The sequence below is a fragment of the Talpa europaea genome, assembly GCF_964194135.1.
Source record: "Talpa europaea genome assembly, chromosome: 7".
NCBI lineage: Eukaryota > Metazoa > Chordata > Mammalia > Eulipotyphla > Talpidae > Talpa > Talpa europaea.
Window position 1 is genome coordinate 95,220,107 of NC_140074.1, and position 21,880 is coordinate 95,241,986.

At 38.2% G+C, this 21,880-nt stretch overlaps 1 protein-coding gene across 3 annotated transcripts in view; it reads left to right on the top strand.

Moving 5' to 3' along the window:
* DNAH9 (dynein axonemal heavy chain 9) overlaps window positions 1–21,880 on the top strand; it is a gene marked incomplete at its 3' end in the record, with an annotated part of 308,650 nt that overhangs the window by 116,867 nt on the left and 169,903 nt on the right. For all 3 annotated transcript variants that reach the window (XM_084236563.1, XM_084236562.1, XM_084236564.1), the window contains exons 31-33: window positions 1,826–2,113; window positions 15,046–15,256; window positions 20,197–20,324. In XM_084236563.1, the coding sequence (XP_084092689.1) occupies window positions 1,826–2,113; window positions 15,046–15,256; window positions 20,197–20,324 (627 nt within the window). The remainder of the gene's footprint in view (window positions 1–1,825; window positions 2,114–15,045; window positions 15,257–20,196; window positions 20,325–21,880) is intronic.

A 21,880-nucleotide genomic window follows, 5' to 3' on the forward strand; every position in this document is an offset into this window, starting at 1 on the left:
TTGTCTTCTTCCTCAGCCCTACACTCATCATGAATGAACTATTGTTCATTCTACCCTCTGGATATTTCTCAAGTGCATCTTATTTTCTTCCCATGCTCACTACTACCACTTCAGTTTCAAACATCCATATTTCTTGCTTAAACTATTGGAATTGCCTCTCTGCTAGTTTCTCCACTTCTATTCTACTTCCTCAAATTTGTTCTTTAACCACCAGGTGAGTGATCTTTTAAATATGCTCCTCACTGGTCTTAGTATAAAGACCAATACCCTTATCACTCTCACATAAACTGTGTAGGGCTCTGTCTCCTGCCTATTTCCGTAGCTTCAGTTCACAGCCCTCTCCCTATTGTGCTGTACAGTACCTACACTTGTCCTCTTTGAGTTTAATACAGTGAAGATGAAGGAATGGTGGCTGTAGGTAGGCTAAGGATCAGACTTCCTTGGAGAAACATGTTAAAGAAAGCCTGAGGGTGTAGAATTCAGTCAAACACAGAAGAGAAAGAAGTGCAGTGAAGACCAGAAGGAACAGGGCAATCACAGGTTCATGGAAAGACAGTAAATTTCAGTTATAGCCACTATGTTCATTGTTTCATTACACAATAAATTCTTATTTTGTAGTATGTATCACAGCTCTAATTAAATAATGATCAGCTAAGAAGTAAGAGACTGAAAAGGGACTTGAACCTAGTTCTGAGTTAAGGTTTTGTTGTGCTGAACCACACACCCCACCACTTCCCCCACTATAGTGCTCTGAGACCTGGGGTCAACAGTATGGTCCGCTCTCCTATGGACTCTGTTCTCAGAACTTGTGACCAATTTTCCTTTGATGACATTTTTAAGGAGATTTTTTTATTTTATTTTTTTAAAAGATTTATTTATTTATGATTTATACAAGCAGTGGGTATAGTCAGAAGCACGGGAGGGTGAGAGAATTCACCAGAGCAAGAGTGGGGAGCAGAGCAGGCAGAAGGACCGAAGTACACTGCTGAGGGGAGTAGTGGGCGCGGCAGGAGAGGTCTGTGCGCCATGTGGGACCCTCCTCTGGTGGCCGGGGAGCAGCTGGGGATCGAACTGGTGCTGCAGAGGCTGCGGGCAATTTCACAACCCAGCGTTCAACCACTGTGCCACCGGGGAGGCCCAAGGAACTTTTTTTAAAGAAAATATTTATTTGTTCGTACAAACACTGGGTACAGTCAGAAGCACGGGAGGGTGAGAGAATTCACCAGGGCCAGAGCAGGGAACAGAACAGGCAGACTGATGAAATACACTGCTGAGGGGAACAGCAGGTGCGGCAGGAGAGGTCTGTGTACCATGTGGGACCCTTGCCAGCGGTGGCCGGGGATCGAACCAGCGCTGCCGAGGCTGCGGGCAGCTTCATAGCCCAGTGCTCAAACCACTGTGCCACCAGGGGAGGCTCAGGAACTTTTTTTAAATCTCTTTTTCTCAGATAATTTGAAGGCCTCCAAGGCATGTTACCCCAGCCTGACTATCACTAAGAGTAAAAATGTCTCTCTCCTTGGTAGCCTTTCTACCTCTTAATGTAAAAATTATAGCCAGAAATGGAAATGGTTCAGTTTAGTCTCCCTGACCCCCAACTCCTGTTTGTTCTCTGTCTGCTTTGTTGTCATTACAGCTAGAAAAGTAACTAATGTCAGAAACTAGGATTCCATAATCATGATGTTCCATGTCACTAATCCCTTCCTATGTCTTGGCCTTGGAAGTGCCTAATACTGATATGATATCTGTAATTTTGCAGACACTAGACAAAGTATATTGTATCCCACATCCCAGCAACTCTGGTCTAACCCACACTGCCTTCTCACAGGATCACTATGACTGGGGACTGCGGGCCATCAAGTCTGTACTAGTTGTGGCAGGATCCCTGAAGCGAGGAGACCCTGATCGGCCTGAGGACCAAGTTCTTATGCGCTCCTTGCGAGATTTCAACATTCCCAAGATTGTGACTGATGACATGCCAGTGTTCATGGGCTTGATTGGGGACCTCTTTCCAGCCCTGGATGTCCCTAGAAGGCGAGACCTCAACTTTGAAGCCTTGGTTAGGAAGGCAGTAGTGGATCTGAAGCTCCAAGCTGAAGACAACTTTGTGCTCAAGGTACATGAGATTTTCCCTCTTGAGATTTCTTTGTCTCTTAATTCTGTTCTGAGATGGTGGGTTACATTTTGTTCTTACCCCAAAGGGTTGCTTTAGATGTACAAATATTTATCTATTTTGTAATGACCCAATTCATTTCAATTGTTCCTTATTGGGCCCACGATGTAGAATACGTGGTAAGGATACCAAAGAAATACAGAGCCCTACAATACATAATCATTTCATATACAATTACAGAGGAATGACAATGGTATGATATGTCAGCCATGTTGGTTGATGTGCATTTTTTTCTGAGCTTGTAAATATTTTTATGTGACCAGGGTATACATTCTTACAGGTAAAAATCTTAGGCTGGTGGGCAGAATAATGTCCTCCACCAAAGATATCCACATCTTAATCCCTAGAATCTGTGAATATGCTATGTTACATGGCAAGGTCACAGATGGAATTAAAATTGCTAATCTGCTGACCTTGCGATGAGGAGTGGTTCCGGGGGACATTATCCATGTGGTCCAACATATTCTCAAAAGTCTTTATAAGTGAAAGAGGGAGGTTGGAGAGTGTCAGAGTGACACCATGGGAGAAAATCTCAACTAGCCATTGCTCACATTAAAGACAGAGAAAGGGACCATGATCCAGGGAATGTGGGAACTTCTCCTCTAGCGTGAGAAGTGATCCATCAACAATAAGCTTTTTAGTCCAATGATCCATTTTGGACCTATGACACCAAACTGTAAAATAATAAATTGAGTTGTTTTAAATCTTTAGTTTTGACGTAATTTTCTATGTAACAATAGAAAGCAAATCTACTAGGCAATAGATATAGACCTCAGGAAATAAATCTAAAACTTTAATATAAATGTAACTAGTTTCATGGCCATTGGAACCATGGTGATCTATACTGTTTATGGGGAGACTCAAGGACAGGTGAAGATATTTCCTCATGTGTTAAACCAGTGTATTAATGAAGAGGGTCCTATCTACATGATATCTTTGATTGTGATTAAAATAGTCTTTATTAGAAGTGAATATATCCATGACCTACCTACCTCTTGAGAAAGAAAGCACAGACCCCCCAGATTTAAGGCTGCAAAGGTTTGGTGCACATGAGGCAAGGTATTAATGCTTTAGTGATTGAACTGTGCTAGCAGTTTCATTGGGGTTAAAAGACATTGTTAAATTTTTAGGGTTTTAGATACTTCTGTAATTTGAGAGTGGTCTGCCCCAATCCAATTTTTCCATAAGTCTGTTATCTTGACTGTGCAATTTTGCTTAAGGTACCATTTTTCGGGTACCATGTATAAATGTTGTTGACAGAAGTACCTGCACAAAAATCACTATGCCCAGGAGCAGGATGTGACAAGTGCCACAAAAGAGGGTCTAGGATACAAGGACATGGAAAGATTTTTTTCCCCCATACAGTAATATCTTTAGAAATCACACGATTATCAATTTAGCATTCTCAAGTGGTTTTATATTCTGCATGTCATTTGTTCCCCAAAGCCCCCAGGGTAGACTTTACAGAAGAGAAAACTGGAAAGTCATTACTTCTTCAAGAGAGTCCACTGGATTATTTCACAGGAGAGCAAGTGCTCCCCCTTGAGGAACTTCTAGATTATAGGCATATCTACTTCTCTGCATTCCTGGAAGCATTTCTAACATGTGCTACTTGCAGTGGTGGAGATTAAATCCTGGCTACATAGAATTACAGGTGGTGTCTGCTTTCTTTCAAGGGTTACATTTTACAAAAGAAAGCAAAGCATCAAAAACACCTGGTCTATTGCAGTTGTGTTTGTTTAGGTCAATCTGTCCTTCCCTACTCCCAACCTCTCCTCCCCAGTTCACTGAATAGACTTTTATAAGTAGAGATGGTCTTGGAGTCCTCCAGGTAGAGGGATAGGGTGATCAAAGGGGTAGAGGGTGGTGGGAAATATAAATTGTATGAGCATCAGTAAAAAGTTTAGTACAACTAGAGACAATGGTATTGGGATGGGGGGAAGAGTTGGTAATAGGTAATACGGGACCATTATATAGAGGAACTTAAATACCAGACTGAGTGGTCTCCTTTTAAAGGGTGTGATCCTTAGAGGTACCCCTAGTCCAGAGATGAGGCTCATACATAGCTGAGAGGCTGATATCTTAGATCCAAGCCAATTCACATCTTCTCAGTCTCTTCGGGAGTCTGAAGGGACTTTATGACCCTCCTTTCCCACATTGTGCATTTTTTTCTTATTCAGAATCTTACTCTTCCTTTCTATTTTTCATATTATGTCCATATTATGTTTTTTTTCTTCTCTTTTTTCATAACTTCTTTATGTCCCTCTGATAAGACAGGTGCTCTCTATTAAGGTTTCCTGGAACAGATGTTTTCTATCTACTTTTATTTGCACTGTCTACTTAAACTTCTGAAAGTTAATTCATCAAAAATTCCTAGTGAGGCTATGGTTTGCCTAGAGATGGCACTCTGAGATCTCTTAAAAATGACAATATAAACTTTTTTTAAAAGAAAAAGTAATAAATCCATAGAAATGTGGAAACTCAGAAAGAGGTGTACAATAAATTTCTGGAAAGAAAATGAAAGGAAGTTGACAGATCAAGCAGAAGAGTACAGCATGTGGGCCATAATGTACTTAGAAAGGAATTCAAAGGAAGAGGGACCAATTCCCAAGAACACAAACCATTGTGCAGCCAGGTATTTAACCTATAGTCAAAATGGAATTTAATAAACTCTTTGAGGAAAATTAGTACTGCACTTGGGGTATTGGTGCCCCAGTTGAAATACCTGCCACTCTCTTTGAGGTCCCTTGATCTGAAAGTCAGCTACCTGCTAATTCAAGTGAAAAGACAAAGGTAAAGGCCAAGGTGCAATCTTGTGCACAAAGCTCCCACTCAGTCTTCCGGCAGCTCACAACACCCACACTAGGCTCCTAGGAAACACAATGTGGCTCGTCATTGAAACTTGAGGCTCACTAGACTGGAGAAAACCAGCAATATCAGAGACAAAGTTTCTTGAGGGAGAACTACAGCAAAACAAGAATGAAAAACAAAAAAAAAAAGAGAGAGAAATTCAATGAGGAGGAGAATCAACATGGTGGCGAGGAAACGCTGTGGGTAAGATCTCCCATTAAAAAAAAGTTAATAGGGAGGAAAAGCGGCAGGTCCCAGTAAGAACTGGGACATGGAAGATAAACGGACAAATCCAGCAAACTACCTGAAGAAGAAAGTTGCCATAAAAGAGGACTAGAAGGGAGGAAAGCGCAGAACCCTGCTATCCTCCCCCACCCACAAAGTCAGCACTCTCCGACCAACAGAAAGGAGGAAAAAAAACCTAAAATGACCAACAAGAACAAACTACGCATCAAGCGGGACTGTGAGTGGAAAGGAACTATTTCAGCCACCACACCCCGTGAACTGGAGCTGTGGAGAACCCTGCAAGATTCACTGAGGAGGTGAGTGAACGGCTCCAGGCACCATTAGAGAACAACAGAGACTCCCAGAGACCTGCACACAACCCCAGGCCAGCCGGTAAGCTTGCACAGAAAAGCAGAGCGCTTGAAAAGCAAACACGGATCGCGGCTGCCCAGGTCACCGCGCCTGCGACCTAGGCTTGCAGGGAGACGCTAGGGGGCCCTCACTGAGGTGAAAGTCCCTCACTGAGTAATCAGAAACCAGGCGCCCAGACACGGGAGCGGGGTGCAAAAGGCGCCATTTCTGCGGTCACTGAACTGGGCTACAGCCGACATCCTGGACCTGAGGGATTTGGAACTGAGACCCGGGGCACGAAATTCAGGGCGTGGGCTCTCCACGACGGTGGGGCACAAGGCAGACACAGCACCCCAAAGCCGTTGAGGTTTTCCCTACCATTCCCACTCTGTTCCCTGTTCCGCGGGGTGAAAAAAACAGCTCCCCAAGGACACTAGGAGAGATCTCTGACGCCACCTAGCGACCAGAAAAAAAGTCACTAACACCCCATAGAACAGGGACCTTTCTTCAGAAAAGACTGCTGGAAAGCAGCAGAAGACTCCCACAGGAGCCAGTGGTGAGCTGGGAAGTTAGCCCACGCCGGGCCCCTTCCAACCAGCAGTCTGAGCCCACAGGGGGAGTGGGCACACATGGCCAGGGCAGACCAGGTGCGCAGAAGAGTGTGCCCGAAACCGGACACGCAGGGAGTGCATCCGGCATCGCCATTTTAGAATAGGGACATTTCTTCAGTAAAGACTGCCTGAAACCAGCAGAAGGCTCCCTCAGGAGACAGAGGTGAGCGGGGAAGTTCGCCCACGCCAGGCCCCTTCTAGCCTGCAGTCCAAGCCCAGAGGGGGAGCGGGAACCCACCACTGGGGCAGACCAGGCACACAGGGGGGTGTGTCCCCATATCTGCAATTTAGAACAGCGACCTTTCTTCAGTAAAGACTGCTTGAAACTGACAGATGGATCCCAGAGGAGCCAGAGGGGAGTGGAGAAGTTCACCCAAATGCCAGCCTGTCCCAGCAACACAGTGTCCCAATGCATACGACAAATTAAAAAAAAGACAGTAGGGAGTAGAAGAACCACACGCAACCTAACAACTCCTCAGGAAAAAAGCACACCACAAAAAGAAAACCACCCCTCAAATTGCAACGACAATAACTTGGAAGAACTTCTGAGCCTTCCAGAAAGAGAATTTAAAATTGCTGCGATTAAAAAAATGACAGAACTCATAAAGGAAAACAATGATCAGAAGAATGAAATTCAGTCCCTAAAGAGGGAAGCAAAAGAAACGCAGGAGATCAAAAAATTAATGGAGGAACTAAATGACTCTGGGAAAAGCAATGAAAGCAGAATAGATGAAATGGAAGAACAGATAAGTACTCTTGAAGACACAGAAATAAAAAGAACCAAAACAGAAAAGGAAAGAGAAGTATGAAGGAAAAAAGACTGAAGAAAGACTTCGGGAACTATCTGACTCCATGAGGAAAGGAAATATAAGAGTTATAGGAATACCAGAAGGAGAGGAGAGAGATGTAGGAACAGAGAAAATATTCCAGAACATAATTGAAGAGAACTTCCCAAATGTGAAGAAGGAGCTGAAAATTGATATTCAAGAAGCAAGAAGACACCAAACTTCCACAACGAAAAGAAAAATACAGCAAGACACATAATTGTAAAGTTCCCAAGAATCCAGGACAAGGAAAAAATAATGAAGCTGACAAGAGGGAAGAAACAAATAACATTCAAAGGAAAACCAATCAGGCTGACATCAGACATCTCTGAAGAAACACTACGGGCAAGGAGAGAGTGGAAGGACATAGTCAACAGACTCCAAGAAAACAGATGTCAACCAAGAATACTCTATCCCGCAAAGCTCTCCTTCCTCTATGAAGAAAGAATAAGGACCTTCCCAGACAAACAGAAACTATGGAACTTCATTACCAATAAACCCCCACTCCAAAAAATACTACAAGGAATCCTAAAGCCAGAATCTCAGAGGGACGAATAACAACAAAAGAAGGCCAAAAAAAAAAAAAGTTATTAAAAGAATAAATAAATAAAATCAAAGGAAAGACAAACACAATGGCAAAAACAGATGCTAACATATCAATATTAACTCTAAATGTAAATGGACTAAACTCTTCAATAAAAAGACACAGAGATGCAGGCTGGATTAAGAAATAAAACCCAACCTTTTGCTGTCTCCAGGAAACACATTTAGCTACAAAAGATAAAAATAGACTCAAAGTTAAAGGATGGAAAACAATCCTTCAAGCAAATGGACCAAAAAAGAAAGCAGGGACAGCTATACTTATATCAGATAAAACAGATTTCAAACTCAAAAAGATAAAAAGAGACTGCAACGGTCACTACATTATGATCAAGGGAACAATACTTCAAGAAGAAATAACACTCATTAACATATACTCACCAAATGAAGGAGCACCAAAATATATCAGACAACTGCTGTCCTCTCTGAAAACAGACATCAGAGAAAACACATATGTAGTGGGAGACTTCAACACACCACTATCAACAATGGATAGATCAATAAGACAAAAAATAAGTAAAGAAACTAAAGCTCTAAATAAAGACCTAGAGAATTTGGGCTTAACAGACATCTATAGAACACTAAACCCCCAAAAAACGAAGTACACATTTTTCTCAAGCGCACACGGATCATTCTCCAGGATCGATCACATACTGGGGCACAAGACAAACATCAACAGATACACCAAGATTGAAATCATACCAACCATCTTTTCTGGACATGAAGGCATCAAACTAGAAATAAACCATAAAAAGAAGGCAAGGAACTCTCCTACCTCATGGAGATTAAAAACCACACTACTGGAAGACCACTGGACTAATGAGGAGATCAAAGAAGAAATTAAAAAATTCTCTGAATTGAATAAAAAAGAGGACACCAATTCCCTATGGGGATGGGATGCAGCAAAAGCAGTAATAAGAGGAAAATATATAGCAATAAAAGCTCACATCAAGAAACACGAAAGAACTCAAAGAAACAACCTAATCTCGAATCTCAAAGATCTAGAAAAAGAATAACAAAAAAAAACCCAAAACTAGTAGAAGAAAGGAAATAATAAAAACCAAAGCAGAAATAAATGAAATTGAAACTAAAACAACAATCCAAAAGATCAATGAATCAAGAGCTGGTTCTTCGAAAAAATCAATAAAATAGACAAACGCCTAGCCAGGCTCACAAAGGAAAAAAGGGAGAAAGCACAAATAAACAGGACCATAAATGAAAGACGAGAAATCACAACGGACACAGCAGAAATCAAAAGAATAATCAGTAACTACTATGAACAGTTATATGGAAACAAGTTCAACAATCTGGAGGAGATGGACAAATTCCTACAACTCTACAATCACCCAAAGCTAGATAAAGAAGAAATAGAACACCTAAACAGACGAATTACAACCAGCAAAATTAAAATGGTAATCAAAAACCTCCCAAAAAACAAAAGCCCAGGACGTGATGGATTTACAAATGAATTCTACCAAACACTCAGAGATGAATTAGTGCCTATCCTTCACAAACTCTTCCAAAAAATTGAGAAGGAAGGGACAATACCAAACACATTCTATGAAGCCAACATTACACTAATACCAAAAACGAACAAGGACAACACAAAAAAGGAAAATCACAGGCCAATCTCCCTAATGAACACTGATGCAAAAATCCTCAATAAAATTTTAGCTATCAGAATCCAACAATGTATCCATAAGATAATTCATCACGACCAAGTAGGATTCATTCCAGGGACACAAGGATGGTTCAACATCCGAAAAATCAACAAAGTTATCCAACACATCAACAAAAAGAAATATAAAAACCATATGATAATATCAATAGATGCTGAGAAAGCTTTCGACAAAGTGCAACACCCATTCATGATTAAAGCCCTTGAAATTCTTGGGATACAAAGAACATACCTCAACATCATAAAGGCCATCTATGAGAAGCCAAAAGCCAGTATCATTCTCAATGGTGAAAAGCTGAAAGCAATTCCATTAAGATCTGGAACAAGACAAGGATGCCCACTCTCACCACTGCTTTTCAATATAACACTGGAAGTCCTAGCCAGAGCAATAAGACAAGAGAAAGACATCCAAGGAATCCAAATAGGAAAAGAAGAAGTCAAACTATCACTATTTGCAGATGATATGATAATATACATAGAGAACCCCAAAAACTCCACAGAAAAACTAATTCAACTCATCAATCAGTTCAGTAAAGTTGCAGGATACAAAATCAACACGCAGAAGTCAGTAGCCTTCCTATACACAAACAATAAATCTGAGGAAGAAGAAATTAAAAAAAAATCCCTTTTATTATCGAAACAAAAAAAAATCAAATATTTGGGAATAAATCTAACAAAAGAAGTAAAGGACCTATACAAAGAAAACTATAAAACACTGTTAAAAGAAATAGAAGAAGACACAAAGAAATGGAAAGACATCCCCTGCTCATGGATTGGAAGAATAAACATTATTAAAATGGCCATCCTACCAAAAACAATATACAGATTCAATGCTATTCCAATAAAAATCTCAATGTCATTCTTCAAAGAAATAGAACAATTATTGATGAAATTCATATGGAATCACAAAAAACCCTGAATAGCCAAAGCTCTCCTGAAAAAAAAAAAAGAAAGGAATGGAGGCATCACACTCCCAGACTTCAAACTCTACTACAAAGCCATAATCATGAAAACTTCATGGTATTGGAACAAGAACAGACATACATACCAATGGAATCTAATAGAAAATCCAGAAATAAACCCACAGATTTACGGTCAACTAATCTTTGACAAAGGAGCAAAGAATATGCACTGGAGTAAAGAAACTTTGTTCAATAAATGGTGCTGGGAAAACTGGGTCGCTACATGCAAAAGAATGAAGCTTGACCACTACCTCACACCATACACAAAAATCAACTCAAAATGGATTAAAGAACTAGACATAAGACCTGAAACCATAAAATACATAGAAGGAAATATAGGTGAAACACTATGTGATATTCACATCAAAGACATCTTTACTGACACATCACCCAAAGCAGTGATAGTGAAGGCAAAGATAAACAGCTGGGACTACATCAAATTAAAGAGCTTCTGCACAGCAAAAGAGACAATAACCAAAACAAAGAGAAACCCCACCAATTGGGAGAACATTTTTGCACACAACACTAATGATAAAGGACTGATCACAAAAATCTGCAAAGAGCTGATGAGACTCAACAACAACAAAGAATATAATCCAGTCAAAAAATGGGCAGAAGAGCTAAAAAGAAACTTCTTTGAAGAGGAAATACAAATGGCCAACAGGCAAATGAAAAAATGTTCAACATCACTTGTAATCAGGGAAATGCAAATCAAAAATACCATGAGATACCATCTTACACCAGTGAGAATGGCACATATTAAAAAATCTAGCAACAACAAATGTTGGCGAGGGTGTGGAGAAAAAGGAACTCTCCTGCACTGTTGGTGGGAGTGCAAACTGGTCCAACCACTATGGAGAGCTGTGTGGAGATTTCTTGACCTACTAAACATAGAGCTTCCATATGATCCAGCAATTCCACTCCTAGGTATTTACCCAAAGGACACAGAAACATCAAATCCAAAGAGCACCTGCACTCCTATGTTTATAGCTGCACTGTTTACAATAGCTAAGCTTTGGAAACAACCCAAATGCCCAAAAATAGATGACTGGATCAAGAAGATGTGGTACATATATACCATGGAATATTACTCAGCATTCAAAAAAGATAAACACATGCAATTTGCAGCAACATGGATGGCACAGGAAGGGATCATGCTCAGTGAAATAAGCCAGAAAGAAAAAGAAAAATACTGGATGGTCTGACTCATAGCAGAAATCTAGAAAACTTCAATAAGGGACCAGGAAAATGAATAACTATAAGAAAGTGAAAATCAAAATCAACAAAAACTATGAACCAGAGACACTCTATGGGGGGTAGGGGGCGGGAGGGGTGGGATCGGGGTCAAAATAAGGGGGTAGCAATTGTATGGGGAATATAAAAATAAAAAATAAAAAATAATTAAAAAAAGAAAAGTCAAATAAAATATTATCTAAATGGTAAAAAAAAAAATCATGATTAAAAAAAACCTAGAATCAAAAGTAAGGAAGCCTGGAATGATATCTGTCAACAGACCTACATAGAAATTATTTTAAATTAGAGCAGGAAGAATCTTGAAGAAAAAGAACCTCAAAAATGAGTATATTCAATGTAAGAATAGACTAACAAGATGAAAGTTCTTGTGTGTTTTATTTAACTTCCAAGGCATAGGAACTAAAAGGTTTCTTTTCTTTAGCAAAGAGAAAAGAAAGCAATTTAAAATACCAAGAGAAATAAAATCATAGTCTAAATCTTTTTTTAAAAGTTAATGTGACCCAGTCTTGGTCATTATTAGGAGTATAGAAAGGAGTATTCATTTCACCTTGGACTGGTACTTAGAACAACTTCTATCAAGTCAAGGCACCAGGTCCATACACAGTTGTCCTAACACAATGCATCCTGGGCAACTGTTTTTTCTGTAGTGAAAAACATTTATCATCATATAAATGTAAGCCACTACTGGTCTTTAACCCTTCGAATCATGGGAAATACAGAAGATCTAAATATAAGTACAAAACAGAATTTAAATATTATCAAATATGACAATGTAAAAGTATAACTTATCTAAAAGAAGAGAGAAGACTGAAAGAAGAAGGAGCAATAGAAGGAAGTATAAGGATGTTTATATATGTATCTTATAAAAGATACTGTCAAAAGTTGATAGATTCTTACAGTCAGAAAACAGAAATGACTCATTCATCAGTTGATAAATGGATAAACAAAATGTGTATACATAAACAATAGAATTTTATTCAACCCTAAGGAGAATGAAGTATTGGTACATGCTACAGCATGGAAAGTTTTGAAAACATTGTAAGTGAAGTAAGTCATTCACAAAATATCACGTCTATGAAATGTGCAGAATAGTTAAATTTATAGAGGCAGAATGTAGATCAGTGGTTGTATAGAGTTGAGATAAAAGTAAGGAGATGGAGAGTGACTGCTAATGAGTGTAGTTTTTCCTTTTGGGGTGATGAAAATGTTCTAAAATGAAGAATGATATAAAATATATAATAAATAAATAAATATTAAAAAAGAAAATGTTGTAAAATTGGATAGTGGTGATGGTTATCCAATCCTGTGAATATAATAAAAACCACTGGATTGTACACTGTAAAAAAGTGAATTTTATGGTGTGTGAATTTTTAACTCACCAACCAATTGAAATGAGCAAATGATGTTGAGGAAACTAGAAAGGTATTCTCCAGTATCAAGCAATCAGTCAGTTGTTTGTACAAATATATCTAAGGATATAGTAGTCTCCATTCAACAAACATAGCTCGCCCCCATCCCCTTTTCTTCTTCCTTGTTTTTTTTTTTTTTTAATTTCAATGATCTCAGGTCAATTTCATGGTTGAACATCTTCTAAGTCCTTACTAATTTGTCAAAAATAAAATTCTCACTATTAATTCCTGCATATCTGACTTTTTCTTACTTATACCATGCTCCTGCTCTTTTTGTGTATTCTTTGAGCTCTCCAAACTTTCTGCTAAACTTACAGCCTTGCACTCACTTTCACTCAACCTGGGATGCTCTTCTGCTGGTCTCCACAGGGCTGACTCTCATTCAGGCCTTAGATGTCAGCTCCTCAGAGGCCTCACATCTCTTTAGATCCTTATCTAAAAAGATCCTAATTTAAGTTTCTGAAGAATGCAAATAAGAACCAGGACTGAGACTCTTCTCTAAGAAATATGGGCCCGGAATCAAAGGAATGGCAATGACCTGGGGCAGAGAAGAGAAACATGTTGATGCAATGGAAAACAAAATTCAGATTAATATCTTAGTAAATTATTCTGCCACACTGGAAGTTAATCATATTGCTCCCTAAATAGCCATTTATCTGCTACCTTCATACTGAGCTTAGCAGTACCACTCTCCTAATTCCCTGGTTGTATGATTGTAGAATTATTTTAATACCTGTATCACTTATTTTTAAAAAAATATAGGAGTCATTATTTATCAATTTTTTTAAATACAGAATAAATAAATTAAATATATGAAGAAAAAACATATTGGCCCATGCACCCTGCCAATGAATTTTCTCTTCAATTCACTTTCCTGGGCTAATAAGGATCTTATTGTACAAAAATATAGAGAAATCTACAAACCATGATCTTTTCTTATACAGCCCACCCCTCTTTTCCACCCATTCTTCACATTTTCAATAAATATTTTTTCCACATGTAGAATTTGCCAGATTCTCTGCTAGATGTTGAAAACAGACACAAAGCCCAGTCTAGCCTGATGCCAAGATGTCAAGGAGCTGACAATCTAATAGGGATACAGAAAAGTGACCATTGTGATATTTATAAGGACTAGAATGTAGATTGGGGCACCTGCCCCAGACTAAGGGGTGTAGGAGCTGGTCATAGGAAGCAGGATAAAGGAAGGTAACTTCTGAACAGAAGGCACAATTATGTTGTAATCCATAGACAAAGAAGAGAGCATCATTAAACACCTCCAAGTCATTGTCTAGCTGCAATGTACATGCTGGAGGAGGAAAGATAAGGCAGGAGACAGGTTAGGGTCAACCACAAAAAGGTCTCATATGTCAGTCAAAGAGTTTAGGACTTCCTCACCAATATGGAGAATTATCGAAGCAACAGAGTCATGGCAGTGACAAGATTAGATTTCCACTGAAATAAGTACACTCCTACAACATTGTGGAAAGGTGAGCCTGGTGGCAAACTAGAATAAGAGCAATGAAACCTTCATAGTCCCCAAGGGGCCCTTTAATTCCAGCCTCATCAAGCCCACTAAAGCACATGATGCTCTGTCATACCGCAAGGCTTTTGTTTGTACTGTAACCTCTGCCTAGAATATCCTTCGTATTAATCTTCTTGGCAAACTCCTCCTCTTCCCTGAAGTCCCAGTTCAATTGCCCCCTCTTCTATAAAGTCTTTTTTGTTCCCTTTATCTGTACAAAATAAATTATTTCATCCTATCTGTGTCCAATAACAGTTTATAAATACCTCAGTTACAGCACTTATCACCTCCATGATAATAATTTGTCAACATGACTTGCTTCTCCATCATACTATGAAATCACTGAGGGTAGTGATCTCCCTTACCTGACACACTCTGAAACTTAGTTAGTGACTACTAATTATATGGCAGAATGATGAATTAGTGAATAAATGTTGCCCCTATCTTTAGCACCCCATCATATCTTGAGGTTAAAACTCTTCCTCTCTGACATCAAGTCTCATTTCCAACACCAGAATGGCTCACAGAAGAGTTGGGATATAGGGGAGTGACAAATTGGACCCACTGATTGAATTTCACACCTCTCTAGGTGGTCCAGCTGGAGGAGCTCCTGGCGGTGCGGCACTCCGTGTTCGTGGTGGGCAGTGCCGGTACTGGCAAGTCTCAGGTGCTGAAGTCCTTGTATAAAACCTATCAGATCATGAAACGCCGTCCTGTCTGGACTGACCTCAATCCCAAGGTCGTCACAAACGATGAACTCTTTGGCATAATCAATCCAGCCACACGAGAATGGAAGGATGGTAAGAGCAGGACACTCCTAGAAGAATGTTCTCACTGGCCTTGGAGTACCCCTGGGCAGGCCTGAAGTTAGTAGGGAGAAATGCAGAAGAGAGAACAGTAGACTGATGTGCTTGGAATTAGAAAGGGAGGTAAATTAATTAAAGAAAGAAAGAAAACAATTTTGAATGGGAAGGGAACCTCAGCCCTTTGGATATTATTTCTTTGAAGTCTTCTTCCACTGCTTCTTGAAAGAGGGCACTGAGAAATGATACGGCATGGCAGGTATTCTGCTGTAAGTTAGTGGTTCTGGAACACAAGTCACGAGATCTCTTCACTGTCTGGTAGTGGGTTTAAGGCAGGTTGGAGTAGAGAGGGCCACAGTTCATTTCCAAAGAAGCAGTATGGTCAAGCGTCTCGAGGAGAGCTCCTCTCCCCAACAGCACTTTTCTAGGAGTGATGGGAAGCTGCTATAGAATACTGTGCCCAGGATAGGCCCTGATGATGCTGAAGTCATCACTCATCTCACGATGGTTGCAGAATCATGATCCCTTTTACAATCATTCAGAAAGTCCCCAACCAGTGTTCACTTAGTGCTGACCTCACCATAACCTTCAAAAAATTGATACACCATGGTAGATGTTGGAAAGGGTCCTCTGTCATCAGAAGAGAGAAGAAAATGGAGAAAAACCTCTATGAGCTGACAGGGCCTCTTTTTAAAACCCGTGTAGCTTCTGGAATGAGGAAACCTTATCTCCCTCCTAACACTCCAATGTCTAACCAAACCAGGGTCAAACTGTCTGAATTCCTCTAATGTAAGGCCTTCAATCAGAGGCCAAGAACAAGAGGAGTTACTGAGCACACTCTCTAATTTTCATTTGGCTGTCTATTAGTAAGACATATTTTTCTTCTTGGTCTTAGTAATTGGTACTTTGGTGATTTTATTTCCCCTTATTTTTTTAATCAGTTTGTAAGAGACCCTTATATATCAAAGACATGGACCGTTTGCCTGTAATATGCAATGCTAATGGTTTTTCCTGTCTACCACTTGTCTATAGACACTTCATCACATATTTTCTATACATATTTTTTAAAAGGATATTATGTATGCCTAGTTTTTTAGCATCTGTAATTCCTATTGATTTTATAAATCTTTTTAACTTGCAGCTATGGATACCACATCATAAATTTGGTCTGAAAGATTCTTTTCACATTAACATTTTTTATCCATCTAGAATCTTTTGGGGAGGCTAGATGTGAGATAAGGTAGAGAATCAACTTTATTTCCTTCCATGTGGATAATTGAATGTGTCAGCACCATTTAAGAAAATTGTCCTTTCCATCTGTATTTAAACACCAGCTTGTCATATGCTGAGATACAATTCTGAGTTTTATATTCTATTCCACTCATCCACTTACCTAATCTTGTACAATATCATTCTATTTTGATTACAATAATTTTATAACATATCTTAATATGTAATGAGGTAAGTCCCTCCTCAACATATTTTTATAATTTTCTTGGCTAGTCTCAGGCACTTCTTATTCTGTATTAAATTTGAGCTCACATAATATAATTCAAATTTTTAACTCTTGGAATTTTAAATAAAGTGTTATTGAATATATACATTAAATTTGGAGATATTTATAAAGATATAATAATCAGAAATATGTCTTCACTAAAAAAGAAAATGTCCAAGTAAATGGAGTATAACCTTTTAAATCTTTTTAGGAGAACTTAATAAAAATAATATATAAATAGAATAAAAAATAATATAAAAATAGAATTTTAGTGGATTATATTAATAAACCTTTTCCAAAATTAGACAGTCTCAACAGAGAAATAAGTATTGACATAGAGGAATTAGGAAATACATTTTCAAACTCAATATAATACATAGTTATAGTTTTATATTCTATTCCACTTAACCACTTACCTAATCCTGTAATAATATTATGTGTATTATAAAGAGAAAATATAGTTAGTTCATGAAACATTTCTAAAGGTTTAAATTTAGTTGACCACAGAAGGACCAGTAATGAACTCGAAAGTATTAATCGACAGGTCACAATCTCTGATAATAATGTAATAGAATTATTAAATCTCTGATAATAATGTAATATAATTATTAATTGTAACAAATATCATTAAAATGCCCCCAAAATAATTTTATTATTTGTAAATCAAGAAATACTTGCTTATCCCCTTATTAAAGAGAAAATATAACTATAACCTCTTAGGAAGCAATGAAAGGTAAATACTCAATACAAAAACCTATGGGACACATATAAAGGCAAAAGGAAAACTATACTTTCTTTATAACAGAAGATAGGCTAGAAATAAAAGAAATCAGTACCCATCCTAAGAAATCACTAAAAGGGTAATAAACTAAACTTGAAGAAAATTGGGAAGAGGAAACTAATAAAACCTGAAATCAGTGGAAAGGAACAAAAATCATAGGAAGTATAAATAAATACTGTATTTTTGTAAAGACTAGTAAGTTCATTATGAGCATGATTAATGGGAGGGGAGGAGGAGAAGTGTATAAGAGTAGGAAGTAGAAAGAGGATACAACACTAAATATAGGCAAGATTAAGACAGAAGAGAACATGTAATTAAATGATATACAATTGACTGGAAGAAATGGTTGATCCTCTAGCAAAATAGAAACTTAAAAATTACTCAATAAGAGGTAGAAAACTTGAGAAAACTAATAAAAAGTAAAAATTTAAAAATAGTAGCAGAGCAAAAAATATAATTTCAAAATAATGAAAAGAATCTCTCTCAATTTGTTTTATGAAGTTAGAATAAACTTGATTATCAATCTTTCTGTAGAGTCAAAAGCAATAGTCCACTTTTATTTATAATATAGACTCAGGAATTGTGACTAAAATTTCACTAAATAGAATTCAATAGTATCTCAAAAGAATAATACATAGTCTTTTCTAATAAAATAATGCTAACATAGGAATAGAAGGATAGTCCCTAAATTTAATAAATACTCTTTACCTAAAGCTTTAAGGAAAAATAATAATTCTGAATAATGAGAAACTAAAGCCATTTCCATTAAAATCAGAATAAGTCAGAGAAACCTCATATCAACATTATTATCCAGCATTACTATTTCTAGAAAATGCAGTAAGGCAAACAACAAAAACTGGAATTCATAGTATAAATTAAAGAAAATAAGAAAAATACTTATTTTTCTGATTATACAATCTTATTCCTAGAAAACTCAAGAGACATTGAAAAATACTAAAATTACATAATGGAATATTACTCAGCAATCAAAAAAGATAAGCTCATGCAATTTGCAGCAACATGGATGGCGCTGGAAGGGATCATGCTCATCAAAATAAGCCAGAAAGAAAAAGCAAAATACCAGATGGTCTCACTCATAGCAGGAATTTAGAAAACCTAAATAAGGGACCAGGAAAAAGACTAATTATAATAAAGTGAAAATCAAAATCAACAAGCAACTATAAACCAGAGACACACTACAGGGCGGGGGGGGGGGAAGGGAATAGGATCAAAACAAGGGGGGTAGGAATTGTATAGGGATTATAACCAAGATGAAAATGCATCAATATTGTGCAAAAATGAAAAATGATATAAAAATATACAAAATAAATTTTTTTTAAAAGTTTTTTAAAAGAATACTAAAATTGGGCCTCTCCTGGTGGTGCAGGCTGTTGAGCACAGCACTGTGAAGCTGTCTGCAGCCTCTGCAGCATTGGTTCAATCCCAGCCAGCTGGTGAGAATCCCACATGGCACAGCAGACCTCTCCTGTCTCGCCTGCTGCTCACCTCAGCATTGTTTTTTGTCAGTCTGCCTATTCTGTTCCCCTCTCTGTCTCTGGTGAATCCTCTCACTCTCCTGCGCATCTGGCCTGTACCCCAGTTCTTGTATGCATAAATAAATAAATCTTTAAAAAATACTAAAATTAATAAGAAAATTTATTAAAGGTAACTAAATATAAAATAAATATACAAAACTTGGTATCTATTCTATATATAAGCAGTAACCAGCTAAAAATGGAAATACAGGAAGAAAATTCCCTGTACAATAACAATAAAACTATGAAATGTTTAGGAAAATATTTCACCAAACATATATTACAAATGTTATAAAAATCTATTAAGGAATATAAAATAATATTTGAATAAATGAAAGACATACCTTACTACTGATTGAAGGTTTAGGGTAAAAAAATCAGTTTTGTCCAGATTAAGATACAAATTTCAGGGCCTCCCCTGGTGGCGCAGGCGGTTGAGGGCAGCACTGCGAAGCTGTCCGCAGTCTCTTCAGCACTGGTTCGATCCCGACCGGCCAGCGAGGGTCCCACATGGCGCGGCAGACCTCTCCTGTAGCGCCCACTCCTCCTCTCAGCAGTGTATTTCATCTGTCTGCTTGTTCTGTTCCCCACTCTGTCTCTGGTGAAGCCTCTCACCCTCCTGCACATCTGGCCTGTACCCCGGTTCTTGTATAAATAAATAAATAAATAAATAAATAAATAAATAAATAAATCTTTTAAAAAAAAGATACAAATTTCATGTAATGCTGAATAGAATCACTCTGGACTGCCTCCAAAGAGCCCTTATTTGGAATTCACAGGGCTGCAATTACAATGAATGAAAACCTTATCTGAAAAGGCTTCAGGTAATTCCATTATATCAGTTGCCTGTTGAAATGATTCGCTGCATCCCTTATAACTTAATAAGCTAGAACAATTAGATTTTGTTGTTGTTTTGCTATTGTCATTGTTATTTAAAAAAAAGCTAGACTGGAGACAAGGAGTAACACTGTCCATCTTTGGCACTGTAACAGTTTTGGTAAGACATAAAGCCATATCTTGCCTTCCTTTTCTGTTTACACTGTCTTCTGGGTATTGTAGCTAATAGGGAAAGGCTGTGTTAAATGAAAGGTAAAATGGAAAATAAGATATCTGTGATTCATTTCAGGATTGTTCTCTTCCATCATGCGGGAACTTGCCAACATCACTCATGATGGGCCCAAGTGGATTTTACTGGATGGTGACATAGACCCTATGTGGATTGAATCACTGAACACAGTCATGGATGACAACAAGGTATCCAAGTAAGCTGGTGGGGAGAGAGGGAAATACTCAGGTCATCTCTGATCATCAATGAAACTACCCACCCCCTTCCCCAGGTTGGCAGGCATATTTGGAAATCAGCATTCCACATGAAGGCTTCTCTGATTAAGAACCTATTATTAGTGTCTTTCTTTTTTTAACCTTGCTCCAGTTCTATTTACATATAATATTGTATAAGTTTAAGGTGCAGAACATGAGAATATGAAATATGTATATATTGCAAAATGAGTACCACAGTAAGGTGTGTTAACATCTCAGAGCTGGAAGGGATTATGCTAAGTGAAATATATGTCAGAAGGAAAAAGAAAAATATCAAATGGTTTCACTTATAGGTAAAATATAGGGAAACCAAAAGAAGGTCAGGAAAAAGACAAAATTTGCTGGCAAACTATAGATTTAAGGCACACAGCAGGCCCAGAATGAGAGGGGTCCAAGCAGGGGAGGGAAGAGCACAAGGGACTGTGGTGATGGTTCACGGGTGATATGGTCGCGGGAGAATTACAGGGACTATACCTGAGGGGAGAAATCAAATATTGTACAACAATGAACAAGGGGAAAAAAAATTCTGTCTCCTCACATAATTACCTTCTATTGGATGTGGTGGTGAATTTTAATATGTAGTCTCTCAGCAACTTTCAAGTATTTAAGATGGCATTACTAACTATGGTCACCATATTGTACATTAAGTCTCCGGAAGTTTTTCATTTTATAACCACAAGTTTGTACCCTTGGCCCACCTTCACACATTTCTTCTTCCCTGACCCACCTCTCCCTGGCAAACATCAATCTACTCTGTTTCTATGAGTTCAGTTTTCTTTAGATTCCACATATGAGTAAGGTCAGATAGTATTATTCTTTTTCTGTCTGCTTCTTTCGCTTAGCCCTCTGGGTCATTTCATGTTGTCATATATCATAAGATTTCCTTCTTATTTGGCTGAGTAATATTCTATTATATATCCATACAGTCATGCATTGCTTAATGACAAGGATACTTTCTGATAATGCATTCATTGCTGGGTAATTTTGTCATTGTGCGAATGCCATAGAGTGTAATTACACAAACATAGATGGTGTAGCCTACTATACACCTAAGCCTATTGGGACCACCATCATATATGAAGTCCATCATTAATGGAAACCTTCTTTAGAGATTTATGACTGTATATATGCAACAGCCAATGGGCAATTAAGTTCCTTTTCTGTCTTGACTATTATAAACAATGCTGAACATGAGGATACAGGTGTCACTTCAAGAGTCTGGCTTTATTATTTGGTGTCTTTAACAGACATCTCAGAATTGATACATCAGAATTAACAATTTTCACTTATTTCAAAGTACTTCCATTGCCCACACCATTTTTAGCATTGTAATTTCCTTCAAAAAAAAACTTCACATAGGCTCTCCCTGGTGGTGTGGGGTTAAGTCCCAGCACTATCATGCTATCACTGCTGCTGCAGCCCGAGTTCAATCCCCAGCCAGGGAGCTAACCCACATGGCATAACAGACCGCTCTTGTCTTGCTCCCTGCT